The sequence below is a fragment of the Chenopodium album genome, chromosome 4 (genome assembly GCF_948465745.1).
Source record: "Chenopodium album chromosome 4, dcCheAlbu1.1, whole genome shotgun sequence".
In the NCBI taxonomy this organism is placed as follows: Eukaryota; Viridiplantae; Streptophyta; class Magnoliopsida; order Caryophyllales; family Amaranthaceae; genus Chenopodium; species Chenopodium album.
The window spans coordinates 33,280,589-33,294,878 of NC_137837.1; the positions used below are offsets into that span (position 1 = coordinate 33,280,589).

At 39.3% G+C, this 14,290-nt stretch overlaps 1 protein-coding gene across 1 annotated transcript; it reads left to right on the forward strand.

The window, feature by feature from the left end:
• Window positions 1-10,216: 10,216 nt before the first annotated feature.
• On the forward strand, window positions 10,217-11,166 carry LOC145627841 (uncharacterized). Its single transcript, XM_081680185.1, has 3 exons — window positions 10,217-10,309; window positions 10,423-10,844; window positions 11,019-11,166. The coding sequence occupies exons 1-3, from the start codon at window positions 10,217-10,219 to the stop codon at window positions 11,164-11,166; spliced, it is 663 nt and encodes a 220-aa protein (XP_081536311.1).
• Window positions 11,167-14,290: the final 3,124 nt, after the last annotated feature.

A 14,290-nucleotide genomic window follows, 5' to 3' on the forward strand; every position in this document is an offset into this window, starting at 1 on the left:
GATCATTTGTAATTGCTTTTGTTTTTCAGAGTTGATTAATAAAAGTAATTAGGGTAGTGGAGGATGTAGGCTCAGAGTTGAGCTGAACCTCGTTAAATCTTTGTGTTGATTATTTATTGAATTTTCAGTTTCCGCTGCAGGACCAGTTCATCACCTGGTCCCCCTACATAAATAGAGAAGAAAATCCAATAATTCTTAACACTGCCCTGTACTCAATTCAACCCCCCCCTTCTTGAGTACCAGCTGCACTTTCAATTGGTATCAGAGCCTCGGCTTCTTGTAAGGATAACACCTAGAGAAGTAGATCATGAGTACTCAGGAAATGAATGCTATGGGATATGACAACAAGACACCAAAGTTCAATGGGAAGAACTATGCATGGTGGAAGAACAGAATCAAGAACATCATCATTGGCATTGATTATGAATGCTGGTTGGTTGTTAAGAATGGTCCCTTGACCATTGAGAAGTCTGATCCAGAAGGGAAGCTAGTCCCAAAGACTGAAGATGAATACATCTCCACTGATTACAAAAAGCTGGAGAAAAATGCTAAGGCTATGTCGATACTGCAACAGGCCATTGCTGAGAATGAGACAAACAGGATCTCAGCATGCACCACTGCCAAGGAGATCTGGGATACCCTTGAACTTGCCTTTGAGGGTACCAGTGAGGTAAAGAGGTCTAAAATTGATTTACTTATGTCAAAATATGAATCTTTTAATATGTTTAAGGATGAAGATATTAATACTTGTTTTGGTAGATTCATGACTATTGTAAATGATTTAAAATCTCTTGGTAAAAGCTTTACTGATGAAGATCTTGTTAGAAAGATTTTGAGAAGTTTGACAGGTGAATGGACTCCCAAGGTTACAGCCATTTATGAAGCAAAGGATCTTTCAATTCTTTCAGTTGAACAGTTGATAGGTTCCCTCATGACCCATGAAATGCTGGTTGGATCTAAGTCAGAGAAGGTACCAGCAAAAGGAATTGCTCTAAAGGGAACAGTCGAAGATGAGGATGATGAGATAGGAATGATGGCTAGAAGGTTTGAAAGAAGTTTCAGAAACCAGAAGGGAAAATTCATCAAGGGTAAGTTTAATAATGCATCAAATAAAAAATCTAACAACTTCTCTGCAACAGGATGCTTTAAGTGTGGTGAGAAGGGACACCTTGTGAAGAATTGTCCTCAATGGAAGGACAACCAGTCCAAGGAAGCAGACAAGATGGCCTACAAAAAGGCCATGGTTGCTGCTGTCTGGGGAGATACAGACAGTGATGAAGAGGGAGATGATTCAAGTCAGTCAGATGTATGTATGACAGCAATACTGAATCAAAGTTCAGAAGAAGGTACCAGGAACAGCAGAGGAACCAGCTCAGATGTCCACTGCCTCATGGCAAAGAAGCACCCCTTGGATCAACATCAGGTAAACATTGATCAGATCAAAAAGGATATGCTCTTTTATGATAGAGAAAACTTGATGGAATGTGCTAGTAGTGCTTTAGATCAATGTTTAGAACTTGGAATTGCTTATCATGATTTTAAGAGAAAGTTTAAAGAAAAGTCTAAAGAATATGATATTGCTAATTCAAGTTGTGATTTGTTGGAAAGTGTCTGTGCTAACTTGAAGCAGGAAGTGGCTGAACTAGAGATTGCTTTAGATCAAAGCAAACTTGAAATACAGAGAATAAAATCTGATATGGGTTTGTGTGATGACAGTGATGATGACTGTGAGAAACAGTTTACAAGTTGTGTCATTAACGTGCTTGATTATAGTGATGATGACTTGTACGACTTTGATAGTATAAAATCTAGGGCAAGTGCTCTAAATAGGTCTAAACTGTTAGAAGGATTCAACTTGTTAGTTGATGATGTAGAGAAACTATATAAAGCATATGTCCTAGTTAAGGACAGCAAAAGTACTGGGTCTGAAACTGTTTCTAGTAATATGCATGATGAATGTGAAGCTAAAATTTGTAGCTTGCAGGTTGAGTTAGCCCAGCTTAGAAAGACTAATTCATGTGATTCTGTAGTTTTGCATGATTCAAGTATTTCAAAATTGCAAGCTGAGCTTGAAAGAGCTAAGCTTGACTTTGAGATAGTTGTTGACCAGAATTTATCCCTGCATGAGAAAATGAACTTAAAGGACAGAGAGTTCATAGAATTTAAGAAGAGAATGGATAAAGTCCTCCAATCCCAGAACTCATTGAACCAGTTAACCTTAACTGCTGGAAACAGTGGTAGAAGGGGACTTGGTTATACTGGGAAGGGGAACAGGAGGAACTGGTCTCCCAGAGATACTACATGGTTACAGGAGTATAAGAAAGGTAAGTATGTCTTAGCAAAAGACATGCATGTGTGCTATCATTGTGGCAAGAATGGCCATAAGAAATATGAGTGTAAAGACAGGAAAAGTAGATTGGATAAAAATGAGAAAAATGTTAAACAGATTTGGGTTAGAAAAGACTTGCTTGAATCTGTTGTTGGAAAGGGACCCAAAAAGATTTGGGTTCCTAAAGCTAACGTTTGAATTTTTCCTGTGCAGGCTGAAGTGAGAGACAATACCTACTGGTATTTGGACAGTGGCTGCTCAAGACACATGTCAGGGGATAGGAAACAGTTTCTCTCACTTACAGCTCATGAAGGGGGAAAGGTGACTTTTGGTGATAACAGCAAAGGTACCATTCTTGGAATTGGTAAGGTTGGTAAGTCACTTTCCCATGCTATTAGTGATGTATATTATGTTGATGGTTTACAACATAATCTCTTGAGTATTTCACAATTATGTGATAAAGGTAATAAAGTTGAGTTCAAAGACAACCTTTGTCACATAGTGAATTTGCAAACAAATGAACTTGTCTGCCAGGGATTCAGACATGAAAACGTTTACATTACTTATTTAAACCAAATCCCTGAGAACAAGTCCATCTGTTTGAGTGCTGTTTCTGATAGGGACCAGTGGCTTTGGCATAAAAGGATGGGACATGTCAGCTTTAGACTTCTTAACAAACTCAGGTCTCAAGAATTGGTGATAGGCCTGCCTAAAATCAAGTTTGAAGCAGATAGAGTTTGTGAAGAATGTGCTAAAGGGAAACAAGTCAAATCCTTTTTTAAGCCAAAGAAAACTATCAGTACCAGCAGACCTCTAGAACTTATTCATATTGATTTATGTGGACCCATGAGAGTCCAAAGTAGAAATGGTTCTAGATATGTGTGTGTCATTGTTGATGATTATTCCAGATACACATGGACTCTATTTCTGTCTTCTAAAGATGAAACTTTTGATGAGTTTATTGTATTAGTAAAGTAGGTTCAGAACAAGATCAATCATCAACTGGCTGCCATAAGATCTGATCATGGATCAGAGTTTGATAACTCTAGCTTCATAGAGTTCTGCAGGGAACATGGAGTTTCTCACAATTTCTCTGCCCCAAGAACTCCTCAACAAAATGGAGTAGTTGAGAGGAAGAACAGGACTTTGGAAGAAATGGCAAGAACAATGCTCATTGAGAGTTGTCTCCCCAAGTCTTTTTGGGCAGAAGCTGTAAATACAGCTTGTCACATGTTAAATAGGTTGATGTTAAGGCCTCAAATGAAGAAGACTCCATACGAACTTCTTAGAGGAAGGAAACCAAACATAGCATACTTCAGAACCTTTGGTTGTAAGTGTTATGTGCATAATAATGGTAAGAACAGCTTGGATAAATTTGATCCAAGAAGTGATGAAGCTGTTTTCCTTGGTTATTCTTCTCACAGTAAGGCATATAAAGTATTCAATAAGAAAACTTTGTGTGTTGAAGAAAGTGTTCATGTAGTCTTTGATGAATTTAATATGTGTTGTGAGAATGTGCAGGTTGATGACTTAGATGAGATAGGACTTTTGTATTTTACAGGAGAATCAACTGATGTTTCCTTAGAAAAACCAGGTTCACATACTGGTTCACCAGATGCTGCTGGTGAAGGACTTGGTCACAATGAAGGAGATCCTCAACAAGTAGATACTCATGAGGATGGAGATGAAGGTCCCCAAGTAAATGGAGAAAGCAACACCTCAGGGAGAACAGAAAACTTTCAGGACAAGTTTTCCACCCAGGTAAGAGAGGTAGGGGGAACATCTCAGCATACTGGTCCATCTGTGCAAAACCAATTTGATGGCACAAATGAACCAGGGATGCATGATGGTTCTGATGGATTAAATGAGAATGCACCTAGATCTAGCATTTTTAAATATAAATCTTCTCATCCTACTGAACAAATTCTGAGTGATATCAGTAAAGGCATTCAGACTAGGAGAGCAGTTTATGAAAACTTTTGTGCATTTTTCTCATTTTTATCCAATATAGAACCAACTGACTACAAGATGGCTTTAAAAGATCCTGATTGGGTTTTGGCTATGCAAGATGAATTAAATCAATTTGAAAGAAATAAAGTGTGGCATCTTGAGCCAAGACCTGAGAACAGGTCAGTCATAGGTACCAGGTGGGTCTTCAGAAACAAATTGGATGATCTGGGTACTATAGTCAGAAACAAAGCTAGACTGGTCGTGCAAGGTTATAATCAGCAAGAAGGCATTGATTATGATGAAACCTTTGCACCAGTAGCTAGACTTGAGGCAATAAGGATCTTGATTGCCTTTGCTGCTCATAAGAACATTAAGCTCTTTCAAATGGATGTTAAGACAGCATTTCTTAATGGTTATTTGAAAGAAGAAGTATATGTTGAGCAGCCCCCTTGCTTTGCTGATAGTCAATTCCCAAATCATGTATATAAGCTGGACAAGGCACTCTATGGTCTTAAACAAGCTCCTAGAGCTTGGTATGAAAGGCTGTCCAACTTTCTGATGGAACATGACTATAGAAGGGGAACGGTTGATAAGACCCTCTTTATCAAAACCAGGAATTTTGATTTGATGGTAGTACAGATATATGTAGATGATATAATATTTGGTGCTACTAATCAAATTTTGTGTAGTGAGTTTGCAGATCTGATGCAAAGTGAATTTGAGATGAGCATGATGGGAGAACTAGGATTCTTCCTAGGATTGCAGATCAAGCAAACAGTTGATGGGATCATGATACATCAACAGAAGTATCTAAAGGAACTAATCAAGAAGTATGGATTGCAAGACAGTAAATCATATGCAACTCCAATACCTACAAATGCAAAGCTAGACAGTGATGATAAAGGAGAGAGTGTGGAAGCTACACTGTTTAGAGGTATGATTGGTTCTCTTCTCTACTTGACAACTAGTAGGCCAGATATAGTGTTTTCTGTGGGATTGTGTGCACGTTTTCAAAGCAATCCCAAAGAATCTCACCTAAAGGCTGTCAAGAGAATACTTAGATACTTAGTAGGAACAGATGATCTGTACTTGTGGTACCCCAAAGGTGGTTCAATTGAACTATTAGGATACACAGATGCAGATTATGCTGGATTCCTAGTAGACAGAAAGAGCACATCTGGTATGGCACATTTCTTAGGTCCCTGCTTGATTTCATGGGGATCAAAGAAACAAAATTCTATTGCTTTATCCACAGCAGAATCTGAATACATAGCTGCTGCAGCTTGCTGCTCCCAGCTGTTGTGGATAAGAAACCAGTTGAAAGATTTTGGTATTTTCTATGAAAATGTACCTATTTTATGTGATAATACAAGTGCTATTAACATTTCTAAGAATCCTGTGCAGCATTCCAGGACAAAGCATATTGAGATAAGACATCATTTCCTAAGAGATAATGTTGAGAAAGGTCTTGTAGAGCTGAGTTTTTGCAACAGTGAAGAACAAATTGCAGATATCTTCACTAAGCCATTGGGTAAAGAGTCTTTCTACAAGTTTAGAGTCATGTTAGGTCTGACTAGGTCAAACTAAGAGACCTCTCTCAGCTGTTTTCCCCAATGATTGGCTAATTAAGTATTCTTTAAATGTGTGCGTGCATCATACCTTTGCAATCTGTCTATTATCTCAATGTTAATTGCTTATCTCTATGTGAGCAATATTGCAGCTAATCACTTTCAGGATTGAAGGCCATATTGAACAGATAAGTAACTGTTTCAGTAACCCTACCAGCAGAGGAAACAGCAGCAAATACAAACGGATTTAATTTTGAAATTAATTTCAAATTAAACCGTGAGAAAATATTTTTTATATTCTTATTTGATTTTAAAATCTTTTAAATATGGCAGTTATTTTCCTCCAACGGCAATTTGTTCTGACAGTTGCAATTATGGGCAGTTGTTCATTTATGGAAGTTATTTCCAAATTAAAATAACTTCCAAATATCTTCTGATCCTCTGATTTTATTTCTGATTGTCTCTATAATTCCTCTTGCTATATATTTGCTTCCCTTTCCTTGCTCCGTGATTATTCATCATTCATCAAAAATTCTCAACTTCTCTCTCTACAAGATCAATTCTTCGAAGCTTAGACAAGCAACAATGGTGAGAAAGGCTGGAACTGGAAGGAAAGGAGGAAGGAAAGGAGGTTCCAAAGCAAGTTTGGCTAGTTCCCCCTCGTCAAAATCTCAAGAAACAATCAAGGATGTTCTTATGAACGTCTCTGAGCAGACTCCTTCACAAGCAACACCAGAAATCAACCCCTCTGAAACTGAACCCATCAAGGCCGTTCCCTTGAGACAAACTCCTTCAAACGAGAATGTCTTGAAGGAAAAACCTGCTTCACCATCAAAGACTAAAACTTTAACCCCTTCTCCACAAAAATCCAAATCCAAAAAGGCCCCAAAAGAGAAATCCATCGAAACCCTCACTCAAATAACTGAAACCGTTTCTTCAAACCCCAAATCACCTTCTGAGGGGGAACCTGTTAAAAAGATAGCCAAGAAACTTGAAAAACAGTTAGAGGAACTGGCTGATGAAGGATTGGATGAGCAGAAGGAGGACAAGAAGATGGAGGAGGATGTAGATGTAGTGGTGACCAAGGTGGTTGCTGGTACTACTACTGGTTCTGTAAGGAAAAGGCAGACTAGGGCTGCTTCAAAGGTCATTAAGGGCTCAGAAGAGAAGGAGACTACACCATCTGAGCCTAAGAGAGGAGAGAAAAGGAAAGCAACATCATCTGTTTCCCGTATCTCCAAGGCTGCTAAAGGTAAACAACCTGTTAACCCCAGTACTGGTGCAACTTCTTTAAGTTCTAGGACTGTGTTATCTGGTTGTGGTGTTGAGAATGAATATTTTGATATTCCTGCTTTGAGTCAAGTTAAGGAACTTCTTGAGTTCCAAGGATGGATGTCTCTGTTTAATGATTTAAATGATGCTTTTGTTGGTCCTGTTCGTCAGTTCTTTGTTAATCTGAAGCAAAACATTGATATGTCTGTGGCATCAACTGTTTCTGGTAGTATTGTCCATGTTTCTGAGTCTGTTTTATCTGAGTTGCTGGGTATACCTAGAGATGGTTTTGGTAGATATAGCAGTGATGGGTGGCCCCTAATGGGAGGAGTAACACCTGAGGAGGTTACTCAGTTTTTGTTTGGAAAGAAGGAAGAAGCTGGTTCCCCTAGTGACTTTAGGGAGGCAATTATGTTGGTTCTGCACTCCATGTGTTTGAAGGTCTTTCTGCCCAAGGGTCAAGGCAGAGGTACTGTTAGGATCATGGACATGGTCCTGATCTATCTGATCCTGAAAAAGGTTAAGGTTAATCTGCCAGCTCTAATGATGGAGCACATGTTGTACTGCCATGCTTCATCCCACAACTCCCTGCCTTATGGTTCCTTTATCTGCAAAATCATCAAGGAGCATAATCCCAAGTTTTCTTTTTCTGGTGAGGTGGTGAGTCTTCAGTTGTTCTCCAAGAAAATACTCACTCAAAAGAAGATTGACTACTCTGGAAAGAGGCTGACTTTTGTAGGTCAAGAAAGTAGCCCAAGGGATGCAGGGAACCAGGAGGAAATCACTCCTGAGGATGTGGCAATGCTTCTTGCCAAGTTGGAAAGGCAGGATGAGAGGATCATAAAGTTGGCTACCAGTCTAGTGCAGGCTGAAGAAGAAAGGAAGCTTGATAAGCTTATGAACAACAGGAAATTCCTCACTATTTGCAGGGTGATTGATCACCTGTTGCCCCCAGAGTCTGGGATGAAGTTTGACTCTACACACTGTAGGATCATTGAGACGGATGATGAGGAATCCTCCAGTGAGAGGGGTCCTGATGCTGAAAAAGGAGAGGGTTCTGAAGAAGAGGAAAATGAATCTGATGAGGAAGAAGAAGAAGAGACAGAGGAAAAGGAGAAGAAGGAAGAAGAAAAGACAGCTGAGGAAGGTTCTGACTTCGAGGAGGAGATCAACCCAGAGGATGAAGAAGAGGATGAAGATGATGATGAATGATCACTTCAGTCTCCCCCTCCCCTTCCATTAACTGCCATAATATTTGCTGTTCCCCCACACTGCTAGACTGTTTTTCATGCAGTGTGGTTTCTATTATGTTTCTAACCTTCTGGTGTGTAATCCTAAACAGTTTTAAGCTTTTTCTGTTTTATGTGATTGAATAACCTGTTTGTGCTAACCTGCAGCATTGAGATTGATCAGTGGTTGAAACTACTGATTTTTGGCTTCCTTGCGATATTTTGGTGTGCAATTCTATTTTTTGAATGCTTTTTAATGATGCCAAAAGGGGGAAAAGCAGGTTGAAGTTTCTGAAAAGGCCTTGTTAGACAATTAGATTGAGTCTTTTATTTCCTTGAGTCAGTTAATCACAAAAACAAGTTAAAATAGAGGGAACAGTTAGATTAACTAACTGTTTCAGTGTGTTTTTCCAAAAATCCAAAAACAAGTTGTTTCTTTTAAATAAAGATGGCTATCCTGGTCAGTCATCAGTGTCATAAGTCTTTTACACAAGATATCCCTTGTGTAGAAAGTCTAGTAGAAAGTCTTGTCTTCTTAAGTGTAGATTAGAACTTTCTTTACTTAGCTGTTTCTCACTAACGTGCAGGTGCAGGAAACTTCAAAGTGTTTGTCATCATCAAAAAGGGGGAATTTGTTGAGTCACTTAAGGTTTTGAGTGATGACAAACAGCTGACTAGCTGGTTCTTGTTGGTTTTATATCATATCAACTGACATTTTGAATAGGAACAGCTATCCCAAGTACTTGAGGCAATATGAAGTCCTTTTGAATCAAAGCATTCAAGAAATATGTATCAGAATGTTCTATCAAGGAAGGCCGTCAAGACTTGAAGATTATGAAGTCTCTCAGATTAGGATAGTTGATCTTTGTAGTCTTTATAATGTTAAGTGTGCATGGATGTTTGTACGTGAGCTATCTGTATCCCTTACTTAGAATATTTAGTGTTGTAGAGATCAGGAAAAGTTGACCTGATCTCTAGGACACTAACAGGTTAGGAAACAGCTGCTTCGTAGCTTGTTTCATGAACCTGGACATTAGTTCAGTAAATATTTTCTGGAATATATATTTCCTATCCTTAGAGAATATTTACTAAACTAATTGATTCAGTTTATGCAGAGTTGGAGATGAATTATTTCGCATATAACTTAGAATATATTATTCTACCCATTTATGGAAAGTAGAATAATATCTTAGAATATCTCTTATTTACAAAATAAAAGATATTCTATTTACCTAAGTTATGATCTGAAAAGATCACGAAAGAATTCATCTCCCAACCTTATAAAAGCATAAACTCGATCAGAATTTCGAGTGAGCTTTTCTGAAAAACTTCTCTATCTTTGAAAGCTCGAAATACACTCTAAGGGAAATAGTTAGTTCATCTCTTACAAACTATTTATGCACACAAAAAGAATTGTTTTGTAATTATCTCTTGTAAGATTTGAGTGGAAGCATTTAGAGGGAAACAAAGGGTTTGTATTGAATCACTAAGAGGTTAGTGATTGGGTAGCATTTACGAGTGTGAGTGCAAGTGCTTGTGAGTTCAAGTGCGAAGTGACACCTAGAGTTAGGTGTGGGGATCACGAGTGTGATCATTTGTAATTGCTTTTGTTTTTCAGAGTTGATTAATAAAAGTAATTAGGGTAGTGGAGGACGTAGGCTCAGAGTTGAGCTGAACCTCGTTAAATCTTTGTGTTGATTATTTATTGAATTTTCTGTTTCCGCTGCAGGACCAGTTCATCACCTGGTCCCCCTACATAAATAGAGAAGAAAATCCAATAATTCTTAACACTGCCCTGTACTCAATTCAACCCCCCCCCCCCCTTCTTGAGTACCAGCTGCACTTTCAGAACCCTAGTGGGAATTTCAATGGGAAAAGGGACAACAGGGGTAATTTTGAAAGAGGGAATGGGAACCGAGAGAATGGAGAAAAACCCAAGAGAACCTATTTTTACAAGAGATGTACGTAGAACCACCCAGGAAGGGAGTGTGAGGGAAACCTAGTGACTTGCCGCTACTGTCAAAAGCTAGGTCACCGTGAGTATGAGTGTTGTACAAAGGTCTCTGATGAGCAGTCGGGTAAACCCCAAGATGAGAAGAACCAACCCAAGCCAGCTCAGCCTAGTGGATTCATTCCTAAGTCAACACCCAACAATAGTGGAGCCGCTCCCAAAGGTCGTGTGTTCGTGATGAACAGTGGTGAGGCTGCAACTGCTTCTGATGTGGTAATTGGCAATTTCTTTATTTTTTCTATGTCTACTAAAGTCTTGTTTGATTCAGGGGCGTCTCACTCTTTTATTTCTAGAAGTTTAGTAGATAGACTCAAGCTAGAGAGTTTGGTGTTTGTTTCCTTAGATATTGCTATCCCGTCAGGGGAAGTGGTGAGTTGCACTAAGATGCATCAGGGTGTACCTCTTGTCATTTCAAAAGTAGAATTTCCGTCAGACTTAGTCGAGCTTGACTTACAAGATCTCGATGTTATTTTGGGGATGGACTGGTTGGGAAAGTACAAGGCCCAAATTGATTGCGAGGCCTAAAAGGTCACGTTGTTTGGCCCGGGCAAAGTTAGGGTAACCTATCGAAGGGAGGATAAGAAATCGGGGCTAAAGATCATATCTACCTTGCAACTTAAAAAGTGTGTAGCAAAAGGATATCCACTATATTTGTGTAGTGTCAAAAGGATAGAAGAAGGAGATAGAGATGATGTGAAAAATATTCCAGTAGTAAATGAATTTCTCGATGTCTTTCCTGAAGAGATTCCAGAGATTCCTCCAGTGAGAGATGTCGAATTTACCATAGACTTAGTGCCAGGGACATGACCTATTTCAAAGGCTCCATATAGGATGACCCCAGCTGAGATGAAAGAGCTGAAGACTCAGTTACACGACTTGTTAGAGAAAGGATATATCCGTCCTAGTTCATCACCATGGGGTGCACCAGTTTTGTTCGTGAAGAAGAAGGATGGAAGCTTGAGGTTATGCATAGATTATCGCGAGTTGAACAATGCGACGATCAAGAATAAGTACCCGCTGCCTAGGATTGATGATTTGTTCGACCAGTTGAAAGGGACGGGAATATTTTTGAAGATTGATTTGAGGTCAGGGTATCACCAGTTGAGGATAGTAGAGTCGGACATTGCAAAAAGTGCTTTTAGGACTCGTTATGGTCACTATGAATTCACTGTAATGCCATTTGGGTTAACAAATGCACCTGCTGTTTTCATGGATTTAATGCACCAGATTTTTAGGCCATACTTGGATAAGTTTGTTGTGGTGTTTATCGATGATATTTTGGTGTATTCGAGGAACCCGGAAGAGCATGAGGATCATTTGATTGTGGTATTGTCAACCTTGAGAGAGCATCAATTGTACGCCAAACTTTAAAAGTGTGAGTTTTGGTTGGAAGAGGTACCTTTCCTAGGTCATGTGATTTCTAAGGGGGAGTATCGGTGGACCCAGCAAAGGTAAAGGTTGTAAGTGAATGGCCGAGCCCAAGGAGTGTGTCAGATGTTCGGAGTTTTCTTGGGTTAGCAGGTTATTATAGGAGAATTGTTAAGGATTTCTCGAGAATTGCAAGGCCGATGACGAGCTTAATGAGGAAAGAATGTAAGTATGAGTGGACTCCAGAGTGTGAGAAGGCTTTTCAGACATTGAAAGAGAATTTGACTACTACACTTGTGTTAGCCCTGCCTGATGGAAGTGAGCAATATGAGGTGTATAGTGATGCGTCAAAGTTCAGGTTAGGTTGTGTGTTGATGTAAAATCGAAAGGTCATTGCTTATGCCTCGAGACAGTTGAAGCCTTATGAGGTGAATTACCCGACCCATGACTTGGAGTTAGCCGCAATTGTATTTGCATTGAAGATTTGGAGACACTACTTGTATGGAGTGACATGTAGGATTTTCACCGATCACAAGAGTTTTAAGTACATATTCACTCAAAAGGAGTTGAACATGAGAGAACGACGATGGTTGGAGTTTATTAAGGATTATGACTTGGAGATTCAGTATCATGAAGGGAAAACAAATGTTGTAGCTGATGCATTAAGTAGGAAGTCAAGTCATGCAGTTAACGCGATGATCCTACCAGATCAATTATGTGTGGAGTTCCAAAAATTGAATTTGGAAGTATTGAAACAGGGAGAGGTGAAGGAAATTTTGGGTGTCTTATTGAGCAAACCGTCAATTTATGATGAGATTCGAGAAAGTCAGCCTGGGGACGAGAAGTTGAACAAGATTAAAGAAAAGATCGAGGAAGGGAAAATATAGGACTTTGCAATAGCCGATGATGGAAGCGTGAGGTTTAAAGGGAGATGGTGTGTTCCACATAATCGAGGTGATTTGAAGCAGAAGTTGATGGAGGAAGCTCATAGTTCTCCTTATTCAATGCATCCCGGAGGGGATAAGTTGTATAAGAACATGAAAAAGACATTCTGGTGGTCGAACATGAAAAGGGAAGTGGCAGAATTGGTGGCTAGATGTTTAACTTGTCAAAAGGTCAAGATCGTGCATAAGAGACCCCTAGGAACAGTTCAATCCTTGGAGGTGCCTAGTTGGAAGTGGGATTCGATCTCAATGGATTTCGTGGGAGCCTTACCCAAGACTCGAGCAGGAAATGATACAATTTGGGTCATAGTGGATCAACTAACGAAATGTGCAACGTTCATACCCATGAGGAGTAATGGTCGATGGATCAATTGGGAAGAGCGTATGTGAAATTTGTGGTGAAATACCATGGTGTGCCGAAAGACATCATCTCGGATAGAGACTCAAGGTTATTATCCAACTTCTGGCAGAGTTTACAAAAGGCTATGGGGACTAAGTTGTTGATGAGCACTGCATTCCACCCCGCAACCGATGGTCAAATAGAGAGAACAATACAGACATTAGAGGATATGTTGAGATCATGTGTTATGGAGTACCAGGGTTCTTGGGAAGATCATTTGGACTTGATAGAATTTTCCTACAACAACAGTTATCATGCAAGCATTGGGATGGCGCCATTTCAGGCTTTGTATGTTCGAAAGTGTAGAAGCCCGATATGTTGGAACAACATAAGTGAGACCGTTACACTCGGGCTAGAGATGATCGAAGAGACGGTGAAACAAGTAAAGATGATTCAAGAGAAAATTAAAGCCGCACAAGATCGTCAAAAGAGTTATGTAGATTTAAAGATGAGGGATGAGGAATACGAAGTAGGTGAGAAAATTTTATTGAAAATATCTCCGATGAAGGGAGTGATGAGGTTCGGGAAAAGAGGAAAGTTAATCCCGAAGTACATTGGACCATATGAGATCATCCAAAAGGTGGGAAAAGTAGCATACAAGTTGGATTTACCTAACGAGCTAGAGAGAGTTCACAATGTGTTCCATGTGAGCCAAATTCGGAAGTACATACTAGCCGTTTCTCATGTCTTACAGCTTGAGACCATCGAGATGGATGAAGATTTGACTTATGAGGAAAGACCTGTGAAGATTTTGGATAGTAAAGTGAGAAGCACTAGGAACAAGGATGTTAAGATAGTTAAGGTTTTATGGTCAAACCATAAAACCGAGGAAGCTACATGGGAAGCCGAAGCAGATATGAGGAAAAGATATCCAGAGTTGTTTTCTGAGGTTAGTAGTCGAGTTACGGGGGCGTAACTCCTTTAAAGGGGGGTAGAATGCGATAGAGTTTCGCGCTTTTGACCCTTTTTGGTTAGTTTTGAGTCATTTTGAATTGTTATGCATTATACCTTAGTCATAGTTTGAGTTGTTCAAAGTCATTGTAGGTTGTGCATGAGTCAATTTGAACAATTTAAACAATTTTACTGTCATTTATGGCACTCATTGGCCTCTTTTAGAATGAATTTTCATTGTTTTTATGTCTTCTTTTCATTTTCTTTAGTTCTACTTGATAATTCGCTATTTTATATTTTCCTTATTTCTTACATTTCTTGCTTTATT

What these genes read in the sequence shown, in the direction of transcription:
- LOC145627841 (XM_081680185.1), top strand. Translation starts at nt 10,217, where the DNA reads ATGGGAAAAGGGACAACAGGGGTAATTTTGAAAGAGGGAATGGGAACC. An exon ending in AACCTATTTTTACAAGAGAT is followed by an intron (nt 10,310 to 10,422) that starts GTACGTAGAACC and finishes TCTGATGAGCAG; the next exon opens with TCGGGTAAACCCCAAGATGA. An exon ending in GTTATTTTGGGGATGGACTG is followed by an intron (nt 10,845 to 11,018) that starts GTTGGGAAAGTA and finishes ATATTTGTGTAG; the next exon opens with TGTCAAAAGGATAGAAGAAG.